This window comes from Cricetulus griseus (assembly GCF_003668045.3).
Source record: "Cricetulus griseus strain 17A/GY chromosome 1 unlocalized genomic scaffold, alternate assembly CriGri-PICRH-1.0 chr1_1, whole genome shotgun sequence".
In the NCBI taxonomy this organism is placed as follows: Eukaryota; Metazoa; Chordata; class Mammalia; order Rodentia; family Cricetidae; genus Cricetulus; species Cricetulus griseus.
In genome coordinates this window covers 86,375,247-86,401,366 of record NW_023276807.1, presented here as the reverse complement: position 1 = coordinate 86,401,366, position 26,120 = coordinate 86,375,247, and the positions used below count along the sequence as shown (strand labels likewise).

Here is a 26,120-nt window from a genome sequence, read left to right as displayed (position 1 = left end):
GCCAATTCTGAGAATAAACACTATGTTTATTCTCAATTAAGGTTTAATTCACTCATCTTTATTTTGTGTATGAATGTGTCACCTGCTTGTGTGCCTGTGCACCACATGCCAAGGAGGCCAAAAGAGGACATCAGAATTGGAGTTACAGACAGTTGTAAGCCCACAGGGATGCTGGGAAATGAACCCAGGTCCTCTGGAAAAGCAGCAGTGATCTTAACTGATAAGCCATCTCTAGCCCTTTGTAATGTATAGAAATTCAAAACAGCTGGAAAAAAAATCAAAACAAAAACCCAATGGCTATCATTTTAAGCTTAGATTCCTTTTTAATAAAGCAAGTAAAAATGCATGTGGCATTTAGATGACAAATGACAAAGTGTACAGTGGTCTGGTTAGGCAGCTAGCTCAGTGGTAAAGTGCTGCCCAAGCATAAGGACTGGAGTCTGAGTCCCCAGCACCCACATAAAACAACAGCTATAGCAACACAGGCTGGAGTCTCCACACTGGGAAGTGCAGACAGTCATTCAGTGAACTCCAGGTCAACTAAAGAGGAAAGCTGTCTCTAAAATATCAGTGGAGAACGAGAAAGACACCTGATGTCAACCCCTGGCTTCCACAAGCATGCATCCCTACACATACATGCACATGACACACAGACAAACTGACAAAGACACATACAATTGTAAAGTTCTGAAGTGATAACTTAGATAAGTAATGTCTTTTCTTTTTTTTTTTTTTTTAGATTTATTTATTTTTATTGATAAGTAATGGTGTTTACCAAGTATATGCAGTGCCCTTGGAGGCCAGAAGAGGGAACTGGATCCCCTGGAACTGGAGTCATAGATGGCTCCAAAGGAGGAATATAACCTGGGTACTTGGCAACAGCATTCAATGCACTTAACCACTAAGTCAACTCTCCATCCCAGTGATCGGGAGGCAGAGGCAAGTGAATCTCTGAGTTTGAGGCCAGCCTGGTCTACAGAGCGAGTTTCAGGACAGCAGGGCTGTTACATAGAGAAACCCGCCTCGAAAAACAAACAGAAAAAAACAAAACAACACATGCACACACATACATTTAGTGTTTACTGAATAATTTTCCTAACAGTTAAGCTTTACTTACCTTGAGCATACAAAGTCAGAACTGCCTGGATGGCTACATACACACCAGAAAATTGGTAAGTTTCAAACATTACCTAAAAATGGAAAGAGAAGAAAAAAACGGGAAGTGGATTATGCAGAAAACTTATGTACTTCCTTCATGCTCACATGGCAGATCAGTTAAGATGCAAGCAAAGGACCTGGGGAATCATCTAACTAGTTGTTCTTGCCCTTATAAAGCCTACCTCTGAATACAATTATTAGGGCAGGGTTTTGGATACACACATGCATGCGTGCCTGAGTCAAGTCTCAACATTTGTAAGCACTACAAGCAAAGATTTCTGAATATATTACAGTCATTGGCTAATCAGTACAAAAGCAAGCATCATATTAAGTTTCCTAAATCATACCCCCTTAAAAAAAATTACTTGCCTGGGACCAGCAAGATTATTCAGCTAGTAAAGGTGGTTGCCACCAAGTCTAACAACCTGAATTTGAGCCCCAGGACCAACTTGTCAAATAGAGAAAACTGATTGTCAAAAAGTGTCCTTTCACCTCCACATATAGAGAGTGGCACTCAATTGTGCCTGTGCACTCTCACAAACACACACACACACACACACACACACACACAAACACAAAGAGAGAGAGAGAGAGAGAGAGAGAGAGAGAGAGAGAGAGAGAGAGAGAGAGAGAGAAATCAGTGTAAAAAAAATCAAAATAAAGAAATAAAATGATGTATTCTCTTGGGTCCAGAGAGATGGCTCAGCTGCAAAAAGCCTGATGACCTTATTTCAATCTCCAGAATCCATACGGTAAAAGGTAAAAACCAACTCCCCCAAACCTGCATACATGCGACAGTCCAGTGTGCACAGGCATACACACACACACACACAAATAATGAAGAGAAAAAAATACCTGCTTATTTCCCCCAGCCTGATTCAAAACTGGCTCTACTCCCCACACATCCCCCACCCCCGTGGCAGTTAAAAACAAGTAAGAAATAGGACTAGGGATGTAATTCAGTAGAAGAGTTCTTTCTAGTCAATGACACTCTGGATCTGATTCCCTAGCAGTGGAATGAATGAATGCTATGAGACTAAGACAAAAATTAAAATACTAAGTAGTCAGATGTAGAGACTCCTCGGTTGCCTCTCTACTTGAGGCCAGATTGTAACTCCACTTCACACTGAAGGAAGGTATTTCCTTGGGCCCTCCCTGGTCACATTTGTGCTCATTCTCTGCAGCCCATGTCAGCTGAGAAAATCTTACATGATTTCTTTTGTCCATCCATTATAAGCACTCACTGACCAATAGGGTTGTCACTATGAATATCTAGATATTTAACAATTGACTGCAATGAGAACTATACAGAACTTCAATTTTACAACTTTGGAATGTATCTTCATCAATTAATTGATCTAACATTCTATCCCAGCATCCCTTTAATAAAGAAGTGATGCTACTGTGTGTACATACACCAAAATGTAAAGTCCTCCCAAGTACATCATCTAAACCAATAATGAAGCCCCCCTGCCTGCCTTCACCTCAGTAGCTGGTTCAATCTCTTTGGCAGATTCCTCCCTCTGGTCCCCAGCCTCTTACCACTGCCTTCTCTCTCACTTCTTTGGTGAAAAATAACATATCAAAGACTTTGTAGTTTTTTGTTGTTGTTTGTTTTCCAAAACAGGGTTTCTCTGAGTAGCCCTGACTGGCCTAGAACTCATTCTGTAGACTAGGCTGGCCTCTAACTCACAGAGATCCATCTGTCTCTTTCTCCCAAGTGCTGGGATTAAAGGCGTGCACCACCACTGTGACTTTGTAGCTTTTATCTTGAATTCCAGACTATTTTCCTGAATTGTTTTTTTTTTTTTTTAAGATTTTATTTATTTATTATGTATACAACATTCTGCTTCCATGTATATCTGCACACCAGAAGAGGGCACCAGATCTCATAACAGATGGTTGTGAGCCACCATGTGTTTGTTGGGAATTGAACTCAGGACCTCTGGAAGAGCAGTCAATGCTCTTAACCTCTGAGCAAACTCTCCAGCCCCCTGAATTGTTTTTCCACTAGATCTATTACTTTCTTTTTTAAAAAAAAAAAAAAAGATTTTATTTATTTATTATGTATATAACATTCTGCTTCTATGTATATCTGCACACCAGAAGAGGCACCAGATGTCATTACAGATGGTTATGAGCCACCATTTGGTTGCTGGGAATTGAACTCAGGACCTCTGGAAGAGCAGTCGGTGCTCTTAACCTCTGAGCCATCTCTCCAGCCCGATCTATTACTTTCTAATAAACTATGTAATTCATCACCTCATTTTTGGGGAGGGGAATGTTCTCATCTACTAGTATATACATGTTGACTGTCCCTTATCCAAAATGCTTGAGACCAGAGAGATCTCTGATTTTAAATTTGGAATATTTACTATTTACCAGGTGAATACCTTTATCCAAAAATCCAAATTTTATGTTCCACAATTCAAAATTTCATGAGCATCATCAACATGATCATAACATTTCAGATTTCAGATGAGCAACCCTCAATCCATAGTAAATGCAAAATAATCAGGATCTAGGGAGAAATGGTTGCTTTTATTTATCCTTAGCAGAAGCAGCAAGAAGAAAAAAAATTCTGGTTTAACATTCTATCATAGATATACACATGGATATGCAGTTCATCAAAAACGTACCTCTACAATCTTCTCCCTGTTTTTGGTTGGGTTCATAGGTGGTTCTGTGAGTAAAATTTTGCAGTTTCTGGTGTCTATGTTGAGTTTCTCTGGTCCAAATGTGTAATCCCACAGGTGTTTCATGTCATCCCAATTTCGTACTATGCCGTTCTCCATGGGGTAATTAACTTCCAACATTGAGCGCAATTCACTTGCCTCATCACCGACCATAAGATCCTAGAAGATGGGATGGTAAAGCTTTAAAACAGTCAAAGTTTTACATAAAGATGCTTTAGAAAATTTTAATCCTGGATTTTAGAAAACTTGTGAATAACTGAATTCCAATTTTTCTAGGACTTGCAGATCAAGAGTTTTTACTCCAAAGTTAACTCTTTTTTTTTTGAGACCAGTTTATAAAATTTAATCAATATTTTATGTACTATGTGTTTAAATCAATAAATTGACCTTACCTTTAATACATGTTTCCAAAAGAAGAGCATTAGCACAAATAAACCCCATATTTTCATATTTTGAAGGATTTTGTATGAGGTTTCATCTGTTTCTTTTGCTCAAATGTTCAAAAAATAAGTCCTGTGATATGTGAAATAGCACATCAGGGGGAAAAAAATAACTTGAAAATGCTCAATGCACACAAGCACATTTCTTTCTACTATCAAAATTATATCAATGTAGGTGCAAAAATCATGATTCTTCATTCTTCTATAGCAATGTATCTCTCTCTCTCTCTCTCTCTCTCTCTCTCTCTCTCTCTCTCTCTCTCTCTCTCTCTCACACACACACACACACACACACACTTAACAAATTTCACAAACGTCTATCTGTGTGTGTACGCATTAGAACAACTCCTTTAAAGTTATCTCATGGGCAGTATTTTTAACCCTGAAGTATAACACTGGAAGTCAATGCTGTATTTCATGAAGCACAATACTCACAACCCTCTCCAATGACAGCATATTTAAGGTGACCCACATTAAATTAAAAAAAAAATCAAACTTTGTATGCATAACAAAGCAAACAATATTTTTAATAATTTTTTTGGAAATCATTAATCCAAACATTATTTCTACACTGATGAATCCAATTAAAAATTAGTATCAGAAATAGCTACTATTTGGTATAATAAAAGTTCAAATTATGAGGAAATGAAGAAAAGAAATTGCAAAACCAAGAAGATGTAAAATGAAGTTTTAAAAAATATGACCTTTAGGGGTGGGGCTGTAATGCAGTGACAGGGTGCTTGCCTAGCATATGCAAGGCCCTAGTAGTTCAATCTGCAGTGCTGGAAAAAAAAAAAAAAAGAACTAGAAATGTCTCAGAAAAGTAATTTTAAACTTGAAAACCAGGATAAGGAGCCTATTAAAAGGCAGGTTTCTGGAAGATATACTAATGGCAAAAGGGGGAAAAGTTCACTAAAACTTTCTATTGCAACTAATTTCTTATAAAGTCAATTTTCTCAAAATTAACACTTCATGCACGATGAAGTATTTAGTGATAAGTATACTAGTATCTGTAACTTAGTGAAACATCAAAAACAAAAAAAACCCAACCCAAACCAAAATAAACCAAAAACCAAGGCATTTTGATGGATGAAAAGGTACGTAGTTAATCAGAATGTTTTGTTTTTGAGACAGGATTCCCCTATGTAGCTCTGGTTGTCCTGCAACTCTATATGTAAACCAGGCTGGCCTCAAACATAAAGAGATCTGCCTGCCTCTGACTCCCCAGTGCTGGGATTACAGTAGGATTGAAGGTGTGCACCTCTAATCCTGGTTTAGAATAACAAATATTAATATTGGAATCACTAGGCGATAGGTATCTGGAGGGTCTGTAAAACCTGTTTAACATAGCTGTATGTGCTAAACATTTAATAAAAAATAGAGAAAAAAAATCTACACCTGCAAATATATGCTACTTTTGGCTATTAACAAGTATAATTTTGTTCCACTTTTTGTTACTTACTTGATCCTATGATAAATGTATTTTTCAATGTAATAACAAGACAACTGATCTAGACAATTGGTTGGTAATCACTATTATTTCAAAGAATTTAGAGTATGATCCGATTTCAACAGAATACTTATTTTTATTCTTAAGAACAGAGGCTTATTGCTAGGTGGCGGTTGTGGTGCACAACTCTGATCACAGCACTCAGGAGGCAGAAGCAGGTGGATCTCTGAGTTCAAGGCCAGCCAGGTCTACACAGAGAAACCCTGTCTCAGAAAACCAAAAACAAACAACAACAAAAAACCCAAACAAACAAAAAAGCTCAACAACAACAGCAAAACAGAGACTTATAGATGCTGGACCTTATGGGAACTCAAAATAAAAGCCTTATAAATCTTCTAGGGCCACACATATTATGAACTGGTAACTGAAGGGGACATCTGATATTGAATATCCTTAGTCCCCTCTGAACAAAAAGGAACATTTAAAAATGGAAATGTATGAGTTCAAGGGACTTAAATGAAAAGAAGGTTGACAAAATTATTTTTAAACCATCAGATAGGCCAGAGATGTTGCACAGCTGGTGTAGCGCTTGCCCAGCATGCACGAAAGCCCTGCGTTCCATCCCCAGCCTAGCCAAAGATCAGGCATGATGGCACACTGTAATCGTAGAACTTGGGGGGCAGAGGAAAGAGGATCAGAAGTTCAAGGCCAGCTGGAGATATGAGACTTTGTCTCCAAAAACAAAAAACAAAAAAACAAAAACAAGCAATGACTGACAGATATTGTGGCACACACTTAGAATCTTAGAACCCCAAAGGCCTATGTAGGAAGATGAAGAATGCCAGAGTTCAAGCTCAGTCTGAGCTACATATGGAGATTAAAACACTAAGCAGCCAAAACTCAAGAGAGTGAGGCGTTGGTCTACAAAGTGAGTTCCAGGACAGCCAGGGCTACACAGAGAAACCCTGTCTAGGAAAACCAAAACCAACCAAACAAACAAAGAAACTGAGGCAGGAAGATCAGTAGCTCAAGGCTATCCTAGGCTCCACAGCAAGTGTGATGCCAGCCTAAGCTTTATGAAACCTTGTCTGAGAAAAAAAAACAACTAATCAAACAAAACCTAGCCCATATATAAATTCTCCCTTAGAACCCTTCAACTTTCAAATGTCAAAAATGCTAATAACCTAGCTGGGCAGTGGTGGCGCACACCTATAGTCCCTGCAGTAGGAAGGCAGAGGCAGGTGGATCTCAGTGAGTTCAAAGCTAGCCTGGTACAGATCAAGTTCCAGGATGGCCAAGACTGGCTACATTGAGAAACCCTGTCTTGAAAAACCAAAACCAACCACCAACTAACCAAACACATTTCTCCCTTCAGAACCAAACAGGAAAGTTCAGAGCAGCCTTGAGATTTACTGTTGCCCACCACTGGACTTCAGGCCTAAACCTCATCTGGTACCTGAAAGAAAACTCACAGTAACCGAGACACTGGACTAAAGCCATTTATTTAGGATACATTATATTTGCAAATAATGATTTTGAACAATGTCACTCTGAACTAGGAAATAGGAAAAAATACAAGCTTTAAACAATTACACTCCCAGAAGGAAAGTCTGTGAAACCAGGCAAGTGCAGATTGGAGTGCAGGTTACAGAATGAGGTTACATCTCAAATCATGTTCTTTCTTTTCACCCAGCATGAGGATTTTACTTTTATACTGAAAGAACAAATATATTTATAATACCAATTAGATACTCTATTTCTGATTTAAAAAGAACTTAAAAATTATGCCTATACTATTCTCTACAAGTACAGCCTTTCTAAAAATCTCTTTAGTATTTAAGATAATGCATGCTCTTTTATTCATAAAAAAATTAAGAATTTCCAGACTTAAAGTCCACCAAGGAAAAATGTAGTAACACAGTAAAATGTCTGGGATAGACAAGCCTCTAGTTGTTTGTTTTATAAAAGGGGGGGACTACACAATGGTACTTACTTGTCTCTGTGTGTGGGGGGTGGCCTTTTATTTGTGGGAAAGCCTGATAGGTATATTATATTTTTCTTATTTATTCTCAGATAATGTCAAATCTACTCATCAGCAAGGATGACATGGAAACAAGGTTTTTTATTACTTTTTCACTTATCTTCATGTATACATTAAAATTTTACTCAGTTTACCAAGTATGTATATATTATCACACTGATTGCAAATATATGCATTCAGTATACTAGGCAATATATAACATCAATCAATAAACTAAGTCTCCAAATGTAACAAATGCACCCATTTTCTGTCTGTATCACATAGCTACTTCATTTCGGTATTATGCACACCACATTCCATTTTAATTATAACATTCATCTACAAAAAATAAAGAAAACAATTCAAAACTATGTTAGTAATTAGTTCTTGTTTGGTTCATTGTATGCAATCAGGAAAGTATAGGACTTTATTAGTTGCTACCAAACTGAAGAAATGGAAAAGGTTAAAAATTAAAGCACTTAAAACAAAAATATGGATTTTCCCCCTCCCCAAAACTAAAGGGACACAAAACAACAACTACTGTCCCACCAAGCAAAAGTGGAAAACAAACAGAGCATGTGTGTAACCTCACTTACCATCTTTTTGTTATTCTACTTCAACAGGTCAAGAAAGGTGAAGAGAGAGAAGGTAGAAGCAAGAGTCAGAAAAGGCCTACATAAAATCCTCACTGAAAGGTTTAAACATACAAGCAACAGAGACAATTAGGCTGAGGTCAGATGCAGTACTACTATATCTTATGGTGTTAATTATCAGGGCCAAATGAACACGGACAGTAATTACTCCTAAATGAAAATTAACTAAATGATTTAAATGTCCATTGTCTTAGTCTACCATCACATTTTAACTAACAAGATTTACAAATATAAGTCAATTATCTAAGTATAGGAATTCCAAATAGTCAAACTTTAATTCATTATTGAATTTAAGAACTTCAATTAAGAAAAACATGGAAAACTCGTGGTCTAGCTGAGTAGGTAAGTTAGTTCAGGACTGTTTATCTAAAAGCAATTTAACTTGAAAGGCTTAAAAGACAGCAGTGTGAAAAGAACTGAAGTAAAAACACAGAATGACAAACTGTGTCAGCAATCACTACTGGGGTGGTCCCTGGAAAATGTCTCACAAGGAAACTGTTAATTTTTATTACTTGGCCTTAAAAAGCAAGAAAATAAGGTGAGAAGAAATGTGTTGTTTTTGTCCTGCTGGAGAATAAAAACGGCTACCTATGTTTCTCTGAGCCTCAAAAATATTATCATCCATAAAAAATGTTTAAAGCCAGACACTAAATAAAATGCATTATTTACACTCAGTATTTCCTCATCACATTAGCTTCCTGATGCATGCCTTTAAGCTTACACTTGGAGGCAAAGGCCGGCTCTCTGAGTTCAAAACCAGCCAAGGCTACATAGTAAGACCTTGTCTCCTTAAAGGAAAAAAAAAAAAAAAAAAAAAAGAAAGGAAAAATTCAATCAGAATGAAAATTTATGAAAAGAGAAAAAACAAATTTTCCCACAAGGCCTCTCCTAAAATGTGAACTACTTACTGAGACCTACCGAAGGCCAGAAATCAGTTTTAGGTTTTTAAAACAAACACAGAACCTAAGTTTCCATTGTGTATTTTTATTACATAACTCAATTCTCTAGCTCCCACAGTAGAGACCTAGAACACAGCAAATCTCTATCATCTATTATCACCCACTATCATCTTTCTTAGCACTTCAGAGATGTACATCCTAAGTCTTGCCAAAGACTGTCCAAACAAGACCATAATGTTAACTATTTTTAAAAAATAAATAAAAAATAAAGCCTCGATAAAAAAAAAAAGCCCCTAAATTCTACTGTTTTACATAATGTGGATTGAACCACCTGAAGAATGTGAAGTCAATTGGTTGATCATTTAATTATTCTGTTTCTTACAAAATAACGTGTCTCCTGCTTGATCTCTAGTTTGGTGGGAGAAAAATTTGTTGAGTATCTCATCTGTCATCTAAAGTACTTTGGCCTCTCTTCCATTATGGTAAGACAATCAGTGTGAGAGCAAGTAAAGCTCTGCCTGGCTTCCTCACATACATTATGAAAATCAACTGTAATAGTGAGAAGAGGAACCAAGTTTAGACTTCTGGGTTTTCCTGACTGACTGCATAAAAGAGTAGGAGGTCAGGCTATGGAAACACGGGAGAGAAAAGCCCCAAGTCTCACACACTAAGACAACATAGGCACTAATACCTATCAATTTTGTACCTAATTTTAAAGCTCATGTTTTATACTCCATATTAGAATGGCACCACACTATCCATAAACAAAAAGATAAAATTAACTTCAGGGGGTTTTGCCTTTGCTGAGGTATTACTATACATTAAAATTATGAGTTCTGTTCTCTTCCTTGATTTTCCTGAAATTATATTTTACACTACTTAATTCAAAGATCACCTCACACATCCTCAGAGTTATTTAGCATGGAATAAAACATTACCTTGATTTCAATGTTTCCCACTTTGGTGGTTGATCTGATAATAGGTCTTCCAACCAAAGCTGGGAAGATGTGTTCCGGAAAGTTAGAGCCGGCATATCCACACTTCACAAACTGGAAGTAAACAGTAAAGAGTGGGTTAGTATCCAAAGATTTAAAAACAGTAGCAGAAAACATCACTTTGCTTTCAAACCATCCAAAGCAGTCACCCATTTTATGTCTAGCATCATCTCTTTAAGTTCTCCCACATACCAAGTATTTTCAGAGAGTGTATCAGTTAGGATTACTATTGCCATGATGAAACACCATTAGCAAAGCAAGTTGGAGAGGAGAGGGTTTATTTGACTTACACTTCCACATCATAGTCCATCACTGAGGGAAGTGTCAGAACAGGAACAGGACTGGAACCTGCAGGCAAGAGCTGATGTAGAGGCCATGAAGGAGTGCTAACACTGGCTTATGCCTCATGGCTTGCTCAGCTGCTTTCTTATAGAACCCAGGACCACCACCCACAGATGGCACCACACACAATGGACTGGGCCCTTCCCCTTCAATCATTAATTATGGAAATGTCCACAGGTTTGCCCACAGCCCAATCTTATAGAGGCATTTACTACTACTACTACTACTACTTTTTTTTTTTTTTTTCGTTTCGAGACAGGGTTTCTCTGGCTGTCCTGGAACTTGCTCTGCAGACCAGGCTGGCTTCAAACTCATAGAGATCCACCTGCCTCTGCCTGCCTAGTGCTGGGACTAAAGCCGTGCACAGCCCACCACCCAACTAGAGGCATTTTCTTAATTGAGGTTCCCTCCTCTCAGATGACTAGCTTGTGTCAAGCTGATAAAACGATTTAGAACAGAGTTCCTATTTAGTTTTGAAGTAACTACTTCTTTAGTGCCTGTTACTAGAGGGTGAGCTGCTCAAGCAGGGAGCTAAGCTGAGTGGTTCACACCAGAGCCTGATGACTGAAAGCAGCTTCAGCACACAGTGCTCACTCAGCATTTGGAAATGGGACAAGTCATATTTAAAAGAGAAATGATAGAAAATGAACACAATAAAAGCTTCAATTAGGCTGGAGAAATGGCTTTAAGTTAAGGGCACTGGCTGCTCTTCCAGAGGTCCTGAGTTCAATTCCCAGCAACCACATGATGGCTCACAACCATCCATCAAGAGTTCTAGTGCAAGTGCACATGCAGGCAGAACACTGTATACATAATAAATAAATATTAAAAATTAAAAAAAAAAAAACCTTCGATTCAGCCTGGCAGTAGTATCATACCTTCAGTTCCACCACTAGAAGGCAGGGGCAAAGATCTCTGAGTTCGGGAGGGGGGGGGGGCAGCCTGATCTACAAAGTAAGTTCCAGGACACCAGGGCTACCCAGAGAAATCCTATTAAAAAAAAAAAAAAAAAAAAAAAAAAAAAAAAAAAAAAAGTAGCTCTGATTTAAAACCAGGCTTTTAAAAACTTTTTAAATTTATTTTTAGTTCATGTGCATTGGTGTCTTGCCTGCATGTATATCTGTATGAGAGTGCCAGATCCCCTGGAAATAAGAGTTATAGACAGGTGTGAGCTGCCATGTGAGTGCTGGAAATTGAACTTAGGTCCTCTGAAAGAGCAGCCACTGCTCTTAACTGCTGAGCCATTTCCCTAGCCCCTAAAATGTTGATTTGTTTTACTTTCTTGAAGTGCTGGGGACAGAACAGAGAGTCTTGTGTGTGCTAGGCAAGTGTTCTACCACTGAGCCACATCCCCAGCCCCAAACCAGGCTTTTAAATATCCATTAATTTAAGCAACCTTATTTTCCAAAAATGAAAAATAAAAAAACAAAAAACAAGTGATATCTGGACTAACATCATGTGTATTTTCACATGTAAAATTGTCATGCTAGCTATTTTCATTTTAATGTTTTGTAATACCAAGTAACTGTTTCATATTCAAGTAGGGACCTTCTCCAAGGAGTACATCAGTGATTCTAATCATTTTCATTTTACAAGTCAGAAATTGCCATCTAGGAGATTTAATAACTACAGTCAAACCTAAAATGGGAAGCTGGGTGTGGTTCATGTGGTGTGATCACAGACATGTGCCACCATGCCTGACAAGGAATCGCTCTACTTCTGAGCTACAGTTCTCAATACATTTTTCAAGAGCAGACAATGTACCAAGATATGGCAATGCATGCTTGTAATCTAAGCACAAAGGAATCAGAGACAGGGGACCTACTACAAGTTCAAAGCTTCCCTGGTCAACAAAGCAATTTCCAGCTCAGCCAGGGCTCTCATTAAGACTCAAAATGAGCAGATGTTGTGAGGAAAAGACAAGTAAGACTTTCAGGATAGGAGGATGTTATGGCTTGTGGTTGAACAGCTGGTGGTGCTGTTTTTAGGTAAACTCTTCACTAGGTAGGACCTAGGAAGGAAGTGGGTTATGAGAGGCCAAGTCTTAGAGGTTAGAGTTCAGTCCCACTTCTGGCCACATCTCAGTCTGTCCCTGATTTCTGGTCCATCAAAATATGAGCAAATGCCTCACATTCCCTCTGCCATAAACAGGAACGAATCCTGCCTCCATGCCTTCCTTCCCTGGCACAATATACAGAATTACCTTCTGAACTATGAGTCCAAAGAAGATCTTCCTCTTTTAATTTACTTTGTTCAATGACCAGAAAAATAAAACAGAGGAAAATATTGTATCAGGAAAGGAACTACTGGGAGCTGGAGAGATGGCTCAGCAGCTTAGAGCACTGACTGCTCTTCCAGAGTACTTGGGTTCAATTTCCAGCACCTACCTGGCAGCTCACAACTGTCTGTAACTCCAAAATCTGACATTCTCACACAGACATACATGTAAGCAAAACATCAAAGCACATAACAATAAATTTTCAAAAAGATGGGAATATTGTCAAAGTCATAAGGTCTTTGTTCAGTGCATGCTAAATTATAAGGATTTTTGTGTTTACTGAGAATGCCTACAATAGAGTTTGACATATAAGAGGTACACATTAAATAACCAATTGGTAAGTATTAAAAGAACTGTTCAAGCCGGGCGTTGGTGGCGCAGGCCTTTAATCCCAGCACTCGGGAGGCAGAGGCAGGTGGATCTCTGTGAGTTCGAGACCAGCCTAGTCTACAAGAGCTAGTTCCAGGACAGCCTCCAAAGCCACAGAGAAACCCCATCTCGAAAAACCAAAAAAAAAAATAAATAAATAAAATAAAAAATAACCGTTCATTTACAAGCATGAGATAATAATTATTTTAAAATACAGTTGGTGAGTTCCCTACCCATGGACTCAACTAATCATAGATCAAAATATTTGAAGCAGGGCCAATGTGATGTCTTGGGAGATAAAGGCACTTGTTGCCAAACCTGACAACCTGAGTTCAATCTTCATGTGGAAAAAGAGCATCAACTCCCACATCGTTGTCTTTGAACTCAACACATATGCTGTGGCACGTGCATGCCTCTCCATTCACAAATACATGTAATAAAAATATTTAAACCATGTCTAAAAATACTTTTCATCTTACCATTACTCCCTAAGCACTAGAAAGTAATTATAAAACATTTACATTGTACTAGGAATGTACAATGACAGTACACTCCTGTAATCCTAGTATTTTGGAGGTGGTGGTAGGAGGATATAAGTTCTAGGCTAGCCTCAGGTGGCCTAACTTGGCATATGGAATTTGAGACTAGCCTGAACTACATGAAACCATGGCTCAAAACCATAAACAACTATGACAGCATTGAGCTAGGTAACAGACTAAAGCTACACACAAATATTATGTTACCTTATGAATGACCGTGAGTGAGTGAGTGAGTGAATGAGAGGGGGGGAGGGAGAGAGAGAGAGAGAGAGAGGAGAGAGAGAGAGAGAGAGAGGAGAGAAGAGAGAGAGAGAGAGAGAGAGAGAGAGAGAGAGAGAGTGTGTGTGTGTGTGTGTGTGTGTGTGTGTGTGTGTGTGTGTGTGTGTGTGTGTATAAACAAGGAAGGAGAGAGACACACAGGGTGATGGGGTGAATCAATTCCCTACAGAAAGTCTATGTGGCATCAAGGACCATACACTTTTAGAAGAACTAAGGTGAGAAACAGTACTTGAAAGTGATGCACATTAATAATAGTACAAAGATGCACATTAATAATAGTACAAAAGTGGACAGAAAGCCAGGCCTAGTGATGTAAACTCACACCTGGAAAGCTGAGGCAAAAAGATTATTTACAAGTCCAAAGGCAGCGAATGAAAGAAACTCTTAAACAGAATATATTATATTGGTATGTATCTGATGTATATATTAATGGGTTCACAAACACACCGTGAGTATACCATGAGCTTTAGCCACTCTCCTTCCATTCCCTCCTCTTTCCTTTCCTCCTGCTAATGCCTTCTGTTGGCTGTTTCACTTCCACTTTCATAACATGCAAAAAAAAAAAAAAAAAAAAAGGGGGGGGATTTTTGTGCATCTTAAAAAAAATATTATGAAAATGTATGATCCACAAATGACCCAAAACATGGTATTGTCTTTCAAGTCTGACTTTTTCACTTAATATGATCTCTGGCTGCATTCATTTTCCTGCAAATGACATTTCATTCTTTAGGGCTGAAATTCTATTGTGACTATGCAGAATATTTTATCAATTCATTTTTTGGTTATTATGAACAGTACAGCAATAAATACAGTTATTTATCTGTTGACTTTTGGGTGAATACTCAGTGTTACAACTGCATCATTAATAGTTTAGTGTTTTGTTTTGTTTTTTTTTTTTTCTCTTCTTTTCTTTTCCAAAAAGCCCTAGCTGTCCTGGAACTCACTCTGTAGGCCAAGCTGGCCTTGACCCACAAAAGTATACCCGCCTCTGCCTTTGGAGTGCTGGGATTAAAGGCATGTGCCACCGTGACTGGCCTAGTTCTATTTTTTATCTTTTGAAAGCAAGTGTGTGCATGTGTCCATATGCACCCATGCAGACACCATAGGGTAACTTCCACTGTCATTCTCAAAAAATGTTCACCTTCAGCCAGGCATGGTGGTACACCTCTTTAATCCCAGCACTCGGGAGCAGAAGCAGACAGATCTTTGAGTTCAAGCCAGCCTGGTCTACAGAGTCAGTTCCAGGACTGCCCCAATAACAAACAAACAAACAAACAAAAATGCCCTCCTTCTTTGAGATGGGTCATTGGCTTTGGCTTACTGACTAGACTGGTTGGTCAGTAAGACCAGGGTACCCCTAGTCTCTGCCTCTGCAGAGATTACAATCACAAATCATCATTTGTACATGGGTTCTAGGGATTGGACTCAAGTCTTCAAGCTTGCAAGGCAAGCATTTACCATTAAATCCATCTCTTCAACTGTTATGTATTTATAGTCTTGTGAGGAATCGCCATATTGATTTCCAAAGTGGCTAATTTACATTCCTACCAGCAGAATGTAAGTGTTCCCTTTTCCAAAGGTGGATAGAAAATATCAATGTCCTAGCCCACAAGATGGTTTGGTGGGTGAAGGAACTTGCTAATGACCTGAGTTTAATTCCTGGGACCCACAAGGTGGAAGGAGAGAACTGACTCTTGTATGTGGTCCTCTGACCTCCACAAACCTGTAACATGAACTTTCATCTATCTTGCTAAAATAAAAGCATCTTCATTGTCTCTACAGCAGCCCTTTTGAAGATGATGATGAGTCATTTAATTATAGACTCCCTAGAATGTTCTGCTATCCAAAATTTTGTCTTTTAAACAGAATCTTACAAATAGGTAAAAATTATAATTCATAAAGTGATTAAAGGTAATTATGAAAAATGTCTGAAACTAAGAATTTCAGTGTGGTGATATATTATTTATGATTTAATAAAGCTTGCCTGAGGGTTCAGGATGCAAAGCCAGCCATACAAATTGGCTAGAGAAGCTAGGTGGTGGTGGCACACACCTTTAATCCCAGGACTCACAAGGCACAGGCAGATGGATCTCTCTGAGTTCAAGGCCACCCTGGCCTACATGAGAGTGAATCAGTCTAAAAGAGAATTAGAGGTCATGCCTTTAATCCCAGCCCTAGAGAGGTATATAAAAGACAGGAGCCCAGTGTCTCAGGCTGCATTCTGAGATTGCAGAGAGGCAGCAGTCTGAGGGTTGGAAGAGAGCTCCTGGAAACAGGATCAGCCCTTTCAGCCAGAGGTAGAGGTAAAAGCTAGTGGATGGCTGCTTTGCTTTTCTCATCTTCAGGTTGAAGCTTGAACTCCAATATTGGTCTTTGGGTTTTTGTTAATATTGTTACATTTCAGATCCCCAGTACCATCTTAATTCCTATCATCTGTTTATATTTATTTTCAGAACCTAAACAAAACACACTATTCAGGTGTTTTGTTCCAAACTCACAAAATTAGTTCACTGTTGGACTTCTTTAAGGTATAGCTACACATTTCTAAAAGCATATGGGCTGGAGAGATGGCTCAACCGTTAAAAGGCTAGGCTCACAATCAAAAATAAAAGCATATTACTCTACCAGTTGGTATGGTAGCACATGCTTGTAATCCCAGCACTTAAAGAGGACCATGTGTTTTAGACCAGCCTGAGCTACAAAGTGGGTTCGTGGCCAACCAAAGCTTTATTTATAGCGAAACTTTTATCTTAAGTAAAAATGTAATACAGTTCCTCTTGGGTTACCTTTGAAGACATATGTCAGTGTGGTCTGAGGGCATATGTAATCAGATATCCTACTTGTTCATTTTACCATGGTTGAGAAGTGAAATTGACAGTATCTGTTCCATCCTAAAGGAACGTTAAACAGAATTCAGGAACACTAGTTCATATTCTCACAATGTCATCTGGAGTAACTGATTATTGTGACCTAGAAAGACTCGGGTAAACAATTACCACAGAGGAAAGGAATAGCATCTTGCTGGGTGTGGCAGCCCAAGCTTGTAGTCCTAACACTCCAGAGGCTAAGGCAGAAGGACTGCAAATTTGAGGTCAGCCTGAGCTATCATCCCCACCCCATGTGAATGTGTGTGTAAAATCCCATGCTCTTCTCCTACATCATTACATTCCTATGTTCAAGACAAAACCCAATTTACCTGATAACTAAGCTGAAATAATACAAAAGCTCAGAGAAAATATCATATCTCCACCATATACAAATTTTAGTATAAAGTCTATCATTATCACCAGCCTGCTGTCATAATTTCCACATACATTCTGAATATACAAAACTTAAATACTATTTGAATACAAAAATCTTATGTTTGACCTTAAAGAAGGCCAGACAGGGGGGCTGGAGAGATGGCTCAGAGGTTAAGAGTACTGCTCTTCCAGAGGTCCTAAGTTCAATTCCCAGCAACCACACAATGGCTCACAACCATCCATTATAAGATCTGGTGTCCTCTTCTGGTGTGCAGATATACATGGAAGCAGAATGTTGTATACATAATAAATAAATAAAATCTTTTTTTAAAAAAAAAGAAGGCCAGCACTCTGAGGAGTAAGATCTTAGTTCAAGGCCAACATGGCTTTCAACAAGGCTAATCAAAACAACAGCAAAAAAACTCAAAAATTAAGATATAGACATCAGGCAAGTCAAAAGTACCCACTTATCAGGATGAAATGTTCACTTATATGGGTATAAATAATCTTGAAGAAAATTAGAAACTGGTACCTGAAGCTGAGTTCCAAATTAAAAGAAAGAAAATTAGAAATTAGAAATTGGCTGAAAATAAAGCTTAGTGGTACAGTTAGTTGCTTAGCACGCAATGGCAGTGGGTTGTAATGCCAGTGCTACCAAAGAAAAAAGTATGAACAGAAGGCTAATCTTCAAGTTTATAGCAACTGTAAATGAGTAACTTTGTTACATGAGCTATGTTAAGTTTAAGTGTGAATTCCTAGTACAGGAAGGAGACTGCTAAGGTTGATGGGTCTCCCTGCCATTCACATATATACACAATAGCAAAGTAAAGGGTTACAGTATATCTTTTGATTACAACTGTGCAGATGGGTAGTTCATATCTTAAAATTCTTTTAGGGGCTGGAGTTAAGAGCACTAGTTGCAGAGTTCATGGCTACATCAACCCATACAGGAAGTCCCCTGGCTCACAGAGACAAATTGTTCCAAAGCCAGATGAGGTTGCACAGAAGAAAAACATATCCCAGAAGAAACTAAAGTAACAAAAACTTATGGCATGGGAATAAATTCAACATAAAATAAATGCAGATAAAGGTTAAAAAAAAAAAAAAAAAAGCAAGCACTAGCTGCTTTTCCTAGGACTAGGTTTCAATTCCCAGCATCCATGTGGCAGCTCACAACTGTCTGTAACTCCAGTTCCAGGCAATCTGATGCCCTCTTCTGATCTCCATGGGAATCAGGCATGCCAGTGACACCCATAAACATAAAACAAGAAAAAACAATTTTTGTTTTTTTCCAGACAGGTTTCTTTATAGCTTTGGAGCCTGTCCTGGAACTCACTCTGTAGACCAGGCTGGCCTTGAACTCACAGAGATCTGCCTGCCTCTGCCTCCCAAGTGCTGGAATTATAGGCATGCACCACCACCGCACAGCCATAAAACAAATTCTAAAAATAACAAGTTATTTTTTTAATTTAAATCATATATTTAAAAACTATGTGTGTACATGTGAGTTCCCTGGTACATTGTCCCCCTTCTCTATTTGGGTCTCAGGAATCAAACTCAGGTTATCAGGCTTGGCAACAAGCATCTTCACCTGCTGATCAGCTCAATAGCCCTTGAAGTTCTTGAGTCCAGTTTAAGTGGAAAAACACTTTCCAAACACTGCAGAAGACAAAAACTGAGATCCCCTCAAACTGCAGAAACAAACAATTATAAACTATCAGTGTTTTACAGGAGGAGAAGGAGGAGAGAAGGGGGGAAGAGGAAAATTAGACTTCAAATTAAAGCTACTATAAATAGAAACAAAAAGTAAGTACTTAATAAGAAACTATTCCTGGGGGTGGATTGTAGCTCAGATAGTAGGAGTGCTCGCCTATCATGCTTAAACCAGGCATGGTGGCACATTAGAGGTGGAGGCAGGAGGACTAGAAGTTCAAGGCTGTCCTTAGCTATGTGGTAAACTGGAGGCCTGCCCAGACTCCAGACCCTTCTTTCAAAAACAAACACTAACATCACTCTTACCCTGCCTAAGCAGTAACTTGGTGGAAGCAGATACTGTCTTAGAATCCAGTGCCAGTATTTCTGTAAGGTATCAGACATTCCATAGAACAGTAAAAACCATACTATTTCACATTACTTCAAATTTGAATGTATTAGGCTCCAATAATATCAAAATAATCCAATTCAACATAAAATTAATAGGCAAGCTTAACTCAAAAAAATTTTTAAAGAGCCCTGATGTAACAAAAAGAAAATATTATTTCCTATGCTATTCTTTTGGTATCATTTAAATCACTGGCATTCCTCCTGCATGTCAATCATTTTAAGACTAGTGACTTAGTTCTGTGTGCCACAGGCTGGTTTTTTTTTCTTCTTCAGGCTGTGTTTAAGAAACCGATTTTACCATATATAGTTTCTTCCTTGTAGCACTGTGGTTTGAGCAGGCTCTCTACTTCCTACTGAGTCATCAAATAGTAAGAGGTACAACGTTCCTTCAGGCAAAAGGAACAAAAGACCTGTCTACATAGATATCAAAGCAACTTTTTCCATAAATAAAAAAGATTCAAAGCCAGGAGCCCACCTTTAATCCCACCATTCAGGAGGCAGAGGTAGGCCGATCTGTGTGAGTTTGAGGCCAGCCTGGTCTACATAGTGAGTTCCAGGACAGCCAAGGCAACACACAGAGAAACCCTATCTCAAAAAATAGTAACAGCCAGGTGTTGGTGGCACACCCTTTAATCCCATCACTCGGGAGGCAGAGGCAGACGCAGACGGATCTCTGTGAATTTGAAATCAGCCTGGCCTACAAGAGCTAGTTCCAGGACAGCCTCTAAAGCCACAGAGAAACCCTGTCTCAAAAAACCAAAAAAACAAACAAACAAAACAAAACAAACAAAAAGATTCAAAAACATTTTTATTTTAAAATACTAGGTTTTTTTTTTTTAAGTTTTGTACATGTTTTGATCATATTCACCCTGCTGCCCCCAACTCTTCCCCAGATCTATACCCTCTTCCCTTCCCACTCAACTTTGTCCTTTTTTTCCCCCAAAAAAGGCAAGTATGTCCAAATATTCTTGGGTATGTAGCCTTCCATGGGAGTGTGGCTGACTAATCAGGGGCTACATTATTAGAGAAAATAGTCTGTCTCTCTCCCCACCATGACAGCAGCTAAAAAATCCCAACAGTTCCTTAGCTAGGGGTGGGACTTCAGGCCTAACTTCTCTGTTCAGGAATTTGGCCTGATTTGGGTTTGCTTGGGTCTTGTGCATGCTGTCACAACTGCTGAGGTTCTAGTGTCCAGCAGCATCGTTTCCTTGTGTTCACCCACTGCCTCGGGCTCTTCCTTTCATCAATCACCTCTGGTGCAATGATTCCTCGGCTTCTGGAGACACAGCATCACTACATAGATCAGACCTTGAATTTGTGTGAGTTTCCTGCTTTAAGCTCCCAAGTACTAGAAGTGGCACCCAGCAGGATTTTCTTGTCTTTTGAGATAAGGCCTCACATAGCCCAGGCTAATCTTGAATTCCTGGAATTACAGGTGTGCTCCATCACACTCAATGGGATTTTTAAACTCCCAGTTGAGCTCATTTGTTTTGTATTTTTTTCCCTTAATAATTGGTGGTGTTTGTATTTTAACTTCACAGTGCCATTCTTATTTGAGACCAGTGGTTGTCTTTCACAAGATGGAATTCAAGTTCTTGTTTTTACTTAAAATATTCCTAAATTCAACACATAAGTTAGTAGAAACCTGATAAAACAGATTACAAACAACTACAAATGTGAATTCTAAGTATAATGTTCTAGCACTAGAAACGTCTATGTATAACCATCAAACTTAAGCATTGTGCCAGCAACACTGACAGTCACTTGGGAAATCTGCATTTTGTTGGTGAATGAAGTTACTGTTGGTGAGTCATATTGAAGTTTGGCAGCACCATATATTAACATGAGCAATCTGACTCAATTTGAAAGGAATTAAGATTCAGAGCTAAAGAGGTATGCAGAGTTTTGCCTAAATGGCTAATTCAGAAGCCCTATTCTAGAAAGCAGGTTTCTTTCTCTGGGCAGGCAAAACACCTATACATGCAAAAATACAACACATCTTTAAAAAAATTAACTTCTCAGGGCTGGGGATACACCTCAGAAAAATCATATTACTTCATTTACTTCCCATGTCTGAATCCATAGGTTCATTCCCACCATTATAAAAAAAAATGATAAAATTTAAAAAAAATCAACTTCTCAAATAGCCCACATTTTAAAATCAAAAGTATACGAAAGGTAAATGAAGTCACCATTGATTAATGATTAAGATATTCCTGCAACCACTTCCCATGTGCAGGGATTATAAGTATATGCCACATTTGGTTTGTGTAGTGCTGGAGATGGACCCCCTGGTTTCTCAAACATTAGGCAAGCACTCTACCTTATAAACTAACATTTTCAGTCTCCAACTCCATGAGTATATGTCAGTGTATGGGGTACATGAAGATTCATGATGTCTTCTTTAATATTTAATTGTAAAGACATCTCTATAACTTCAGGTATATAGTCAAGATGACTTTACAAAAACAAGTAGTTAAGAAACAAAACATAGACCCTTAGTCCTCAAATTTTTTAGAAACACAACACTCCTAACTGTGATATGATTTAAGTCAGAGCTATATATGAACAGATGAGTATCAGAGCTATTTCATTCACAGCCATCATTATCTACAAAAAATATGGATAAAGTTCATAAATAACTACAAGAGTAATACCAATTACAAAACCTTTTGTTTGAATTAATTCCTTTCATTTATGCCATAGTTACTGATCTCACCCCCCTCAAGGAATAGGATTAAAAAAAAAAAAAATGAAGTCTCACTATGTAGCCACCGGGATCTGCCTGTCTCTGCCTCCCAAGTACTGGCATAAAAAAAAACTATGCCACCACTGCAGTCCTTTTAACAACATTGTTAAGACTCATTTCTATTTCAGGTGTGTGTGTGTGCGTTTCCCTGCATGTTTGTATGTGTACCACTTGTGTGCCTGGTATCCACGGAGGCCAGAACAGCGAATTGGATGCCCTGGAACTAGTGACAGATGGTTGTGAGCTGTCAGGCAGATACTGGGAATAAAATTTGGGTCCTCTGCAAGAGCAACAAGTGCTCTTAACTGCTGAGCCATCATCTCTTTGGTACCAAAGTAGAATTTTTTTTTTAAATAAGCACTTTTATAAGAATTTTAGAAAAGTTTAAATGTTTATAATTTAAATATAGTGCAACAATACATGCTTTGTTTTTAAAAAAAAAAAAGCTTTTACCTGATAACTTAGAAGCTTTATGAAACTCTAGCTTTCCTCATTGCTTTATCCTTTATCTAAAAGAACAAGATACATTTTACGTATCCCTACATGAAGTCTGTAAACATATCTTTAATGAACAAACATAAATGAGTTTGCTCAAAAAAAGTCTGTTACTAAATCTTAGTCACCACAATAGTGGTATTGGACATCCTTTTGTATTACAATGCCTATCCTATTCTAGCTCAATTTAAACTTAGCTTAAATGAATTGGTACAATAGCTGTCATAGTTTGTAATAAATTCAATCAAGGACAGTAGAATAGCTTCAAAATCTATAGTTCAAGTAAAATCTATTTTAATTCGCATGTCACATTTGTGGCAGAAAAGTCACAAAATGTTGTAACACTAAAGTAGAGATCACTAAAGAATTCATTCAAAAAAAAACATTTTCATCTTCAAAATTGGGACTTTGATGCTCCAAACACATTTTTTAAAGGAGAAAAAGCACTTGCAAATAGTTTGTTGTTGTTGTTCTGAGGCAGGGTTTCTCTGTGTAACAATTCTGGCTGTCCTGGAACTCGCTTCATAGACCAAGCTGACCTCGAACTCACAGAGATCTGCCTGCCTCTGCCTGCATCTGACTCCAGAGAGCAGGAATTAAAAGGCATGCACCACCACTGCCCGGCTGCAAGTAGTTTCTAATGAGTGCTTTCGTCTGATTTTAGGATCTTTAAGACTAACGTCTGTACCCTGCACTTAAAGAGAAAAAAAAAAAAAATACAGGAAGGCAGGGAGTGAGTGATCCACTTCCCACTACAATTAACTGGAGAGGTCTTAGGTCTCCTAAGTCTTTCCACAGAGACGACGGTCTATGAGGGGTTGCATGCAGAGCAAAGAGTGAAGCAGGAGCTGACGACCATCCCTCAAAACCACGGGCGACAGACAGCCCACACACTTTCCTGGGGCAGACGCGAAGCTGAGAGCTAGGGTCGAAGGCCCAGGGCCTGACAGCACTTCCCCTTTTCTCTGCGGAACCCGTTTCCTGCCTCGCATTCGGCATCTTCAGCCACACAGGAAGAGGAAGGCCGCCGCTGGGTCTTGTGTGGACACAGGCGAGGCTCAGAAACGGAAACCTCCTCGGCACCCAAGAACCGGGCCCACCATCGCCCAGACCCACACAGGGTCACAGTTCCCCGGGCGCGGGGAGCGGGCGGATGCTCGGGGGCGTGTGGGGAGCCGCCTCGCCGCCTTCGGGTGCCCTGCGGGAGTCTAGCTCCGGGCCCCAGCTCAGGGCCGATCCGCGCCCCCGCCCGTCCGCCCGTCGACCGGCGTCCCCCAGAGAACCGGCCTGCGCGCCTGCCTGCGCCCCCGTAACGTAGCCCCGCAGCCGAGGGTCCACGCGCACCCCGCGCATATACGCGGCCACCCCGCCGGGTCTTACCCCAGTGCCGTTGTCGCACACCACCACCTTCCTGCCCTGGCTGTCCATGGTTCGCCCTAGTGAGCCGCCGCCCGGCTTGGCCTGCTTCCTCCTCCGTGAGGCCCCGCCCTCGGTCCTTCGCTCCTCCCAAGCCGGAAGTCCCCGCCCGGCCGCCGTCCAAGCGAGCGGCGACTGACAGCCGAGAAGGCCAATGAAAGTTGGCCGGCGCTGGTGCGCCCTCTCGTCGCTCTGCGTCCGGCGCGGCGCCCGGCGTGCGGGGCGGTGGCTCTGTCCCAGGTGTCTCGGGACTAAGGGCGCGGCCTGGCTGGCTGTAGTAGAGATGGGCGGGTGATGGGCCGCAGGTGTGCCGCGGAGAGGCGTGGAGCCGCCAGCTGGGAAGACCGAAAGCCATCCGGAGGTCCCGAGGCGGGATGTGTCATTGCTCCTAGGCCTTGGCGGATACGCCTACACCTGTTCAAACCTCGGGTTTATTCCATACCTTCAGTTGCAGCCCCAGTAGCCCGGCGGGATGCTTTCGTTTCTTTCGGCTTTACCGCTTCTCACTTCCTTTTTTTCAAACAGGAACTCGCTATGTTGCCAAACGCTGGCCTCAAATTCGTGACCCTCGTAGCCGCCCTGGAACAAGTGCTACTCGCATTTCTTTAAAAACCAAAATGTGCACACATACGAACACAGAATCTCGATTTTGAAATCGGACAACTCCAAGCCGGGCGTAGTGGCTTTAATCCCAGGACTTGGAAGGCCAAAGCAGGCAGAACTATAGGGGTTGAGGCCACCCTGGTCTACATAGCCAGCTAGAACTATAAAGTGAGACCCTATCAAAAGGGAGGTGGGAAGATAAGACTTCATTTAGCCGGGCGGTGGTGGCGCACGCCTTTAGTCGTAGCACTCCCTGAGTTCGAGGCCGGCCTGGTCTGCTGAACAACAAAACCGTTTCAAGAACAAAGGTTTCATTTAATTTTAATTTTGTTTTGTTTTCTGAGACAGTCTCACTGTCCTTGGCTGACCTGGAGCTCAATACGTAGATGAGGCTGTCCTCTGACTCACATGACTCACAGAGATCACCCCCTCTCTGCCTCCCAAGTACCAGGATCAAAGGCATGCAGCACCATGTCCTGCACAACTCCACTTTTGATTCTGGCCCTTACAGTTAAATGCTTGTGGTGTGAGCAGGACTTTGTGCGGGGACATAATAACCTCTAAATGCACAGGTGATTGTGAGGATTCTCTGCTGAGAGCAAGCGTTAGCTCGGTGGTAACATTTTACCATTAAATGAGTGCTTCTGAGCCTGGTCTCTTTATCTGTAGTATCCATGTCTGGTCATTTGTGATTGTCCTTGTTCTAGGACCCAGCCTGTTAACTTCTCTCTAAAGATTTTGTGCACAGCCAAGCCAGTGGTAGTCTCAGTACTAACTAAATAGGGAATGATGAAGCTTTTGCTTTTTTTAATTTCCTCCTGTCAGATAGGCTCCATCACCTTACAAAATATAAATTGCAAAATGGTAGTGTATCCTATTTAATTAAAGTTGAGGCCTAGAACTCCCTTAGGCTGCTAGGTAAAATATGAACGATACCCTACATAATCTTACTGGCAGAACTTTTAAAATCTCACAGTTTTGTTACATAGGTTACTACCAAAACTCAAGTACTCATTGTTGATGCTTAGTGTTTCCAAGTTTAATATTTTGTCATTAGGCCAGCAAGATGGCTTGGCAAGTAAAGGTGCCTGCTTGATGACCTGAGTTCAATCCCTTGGACTCACATAGCATACATACATACATACATACATACATACATACATACATACATACACACACACACAAGGCCTCAAGGATTATATATACACATATAAACTGGATGTTAAAAAAAAATGCTATTGAAAAGAGGACAAAGTTGCTCAGTTGTGAAATGCTCACCTACCATGCACCAAGCCCTGGGTTCCATCATAAAACTATTCAGCTACCTCAGTAGGTAGAGACAGCAGGAGAGGAGAACAAACACAAGGTCTATGGGGGCAGAGATAAATTTAAAT

General features: G+C 39.9%; 1 protein-coding gene across 1 annotated transcript in view; it reads right to left on the bottom strand.

The window, feature by feature from the left end:
* Actr2 (actin related protein 2) overlaps positions 1 to 24,205 on the bottom strand; it is a 44,913-nt gene extending 20,708 nt beyond the window's left edge. The window contains exons 1-4 of the mRNA XM_027388068.2: positions 24,088 to 24,205; positions 10,255 to 10,365; positions 3,798 to 4,013; positions 1,118 to 1,190 (exon numbers count right to left, since the gene is read on the bottom strand). Coding sequence (XP_027243869.1) covers positions 1,118 to 1,190; positions 3,798 to 4,013; positions 10,255 to 10,365; positions 24,088 to 24,135 — 448 coding nt within the window. The 5' untranslated portion in view covers positions 24,136 to 24,205. The remainder of the gene's footprint in view (positions 1 to 1,117; positions 1,191 to 3,797; positions 4,014 to 10,254; positions 10,366 to 24,087) is intronic.
* Between the last annotated feature and the right edge of the window lie 1,915 nt (positions 24,206 to 26,120).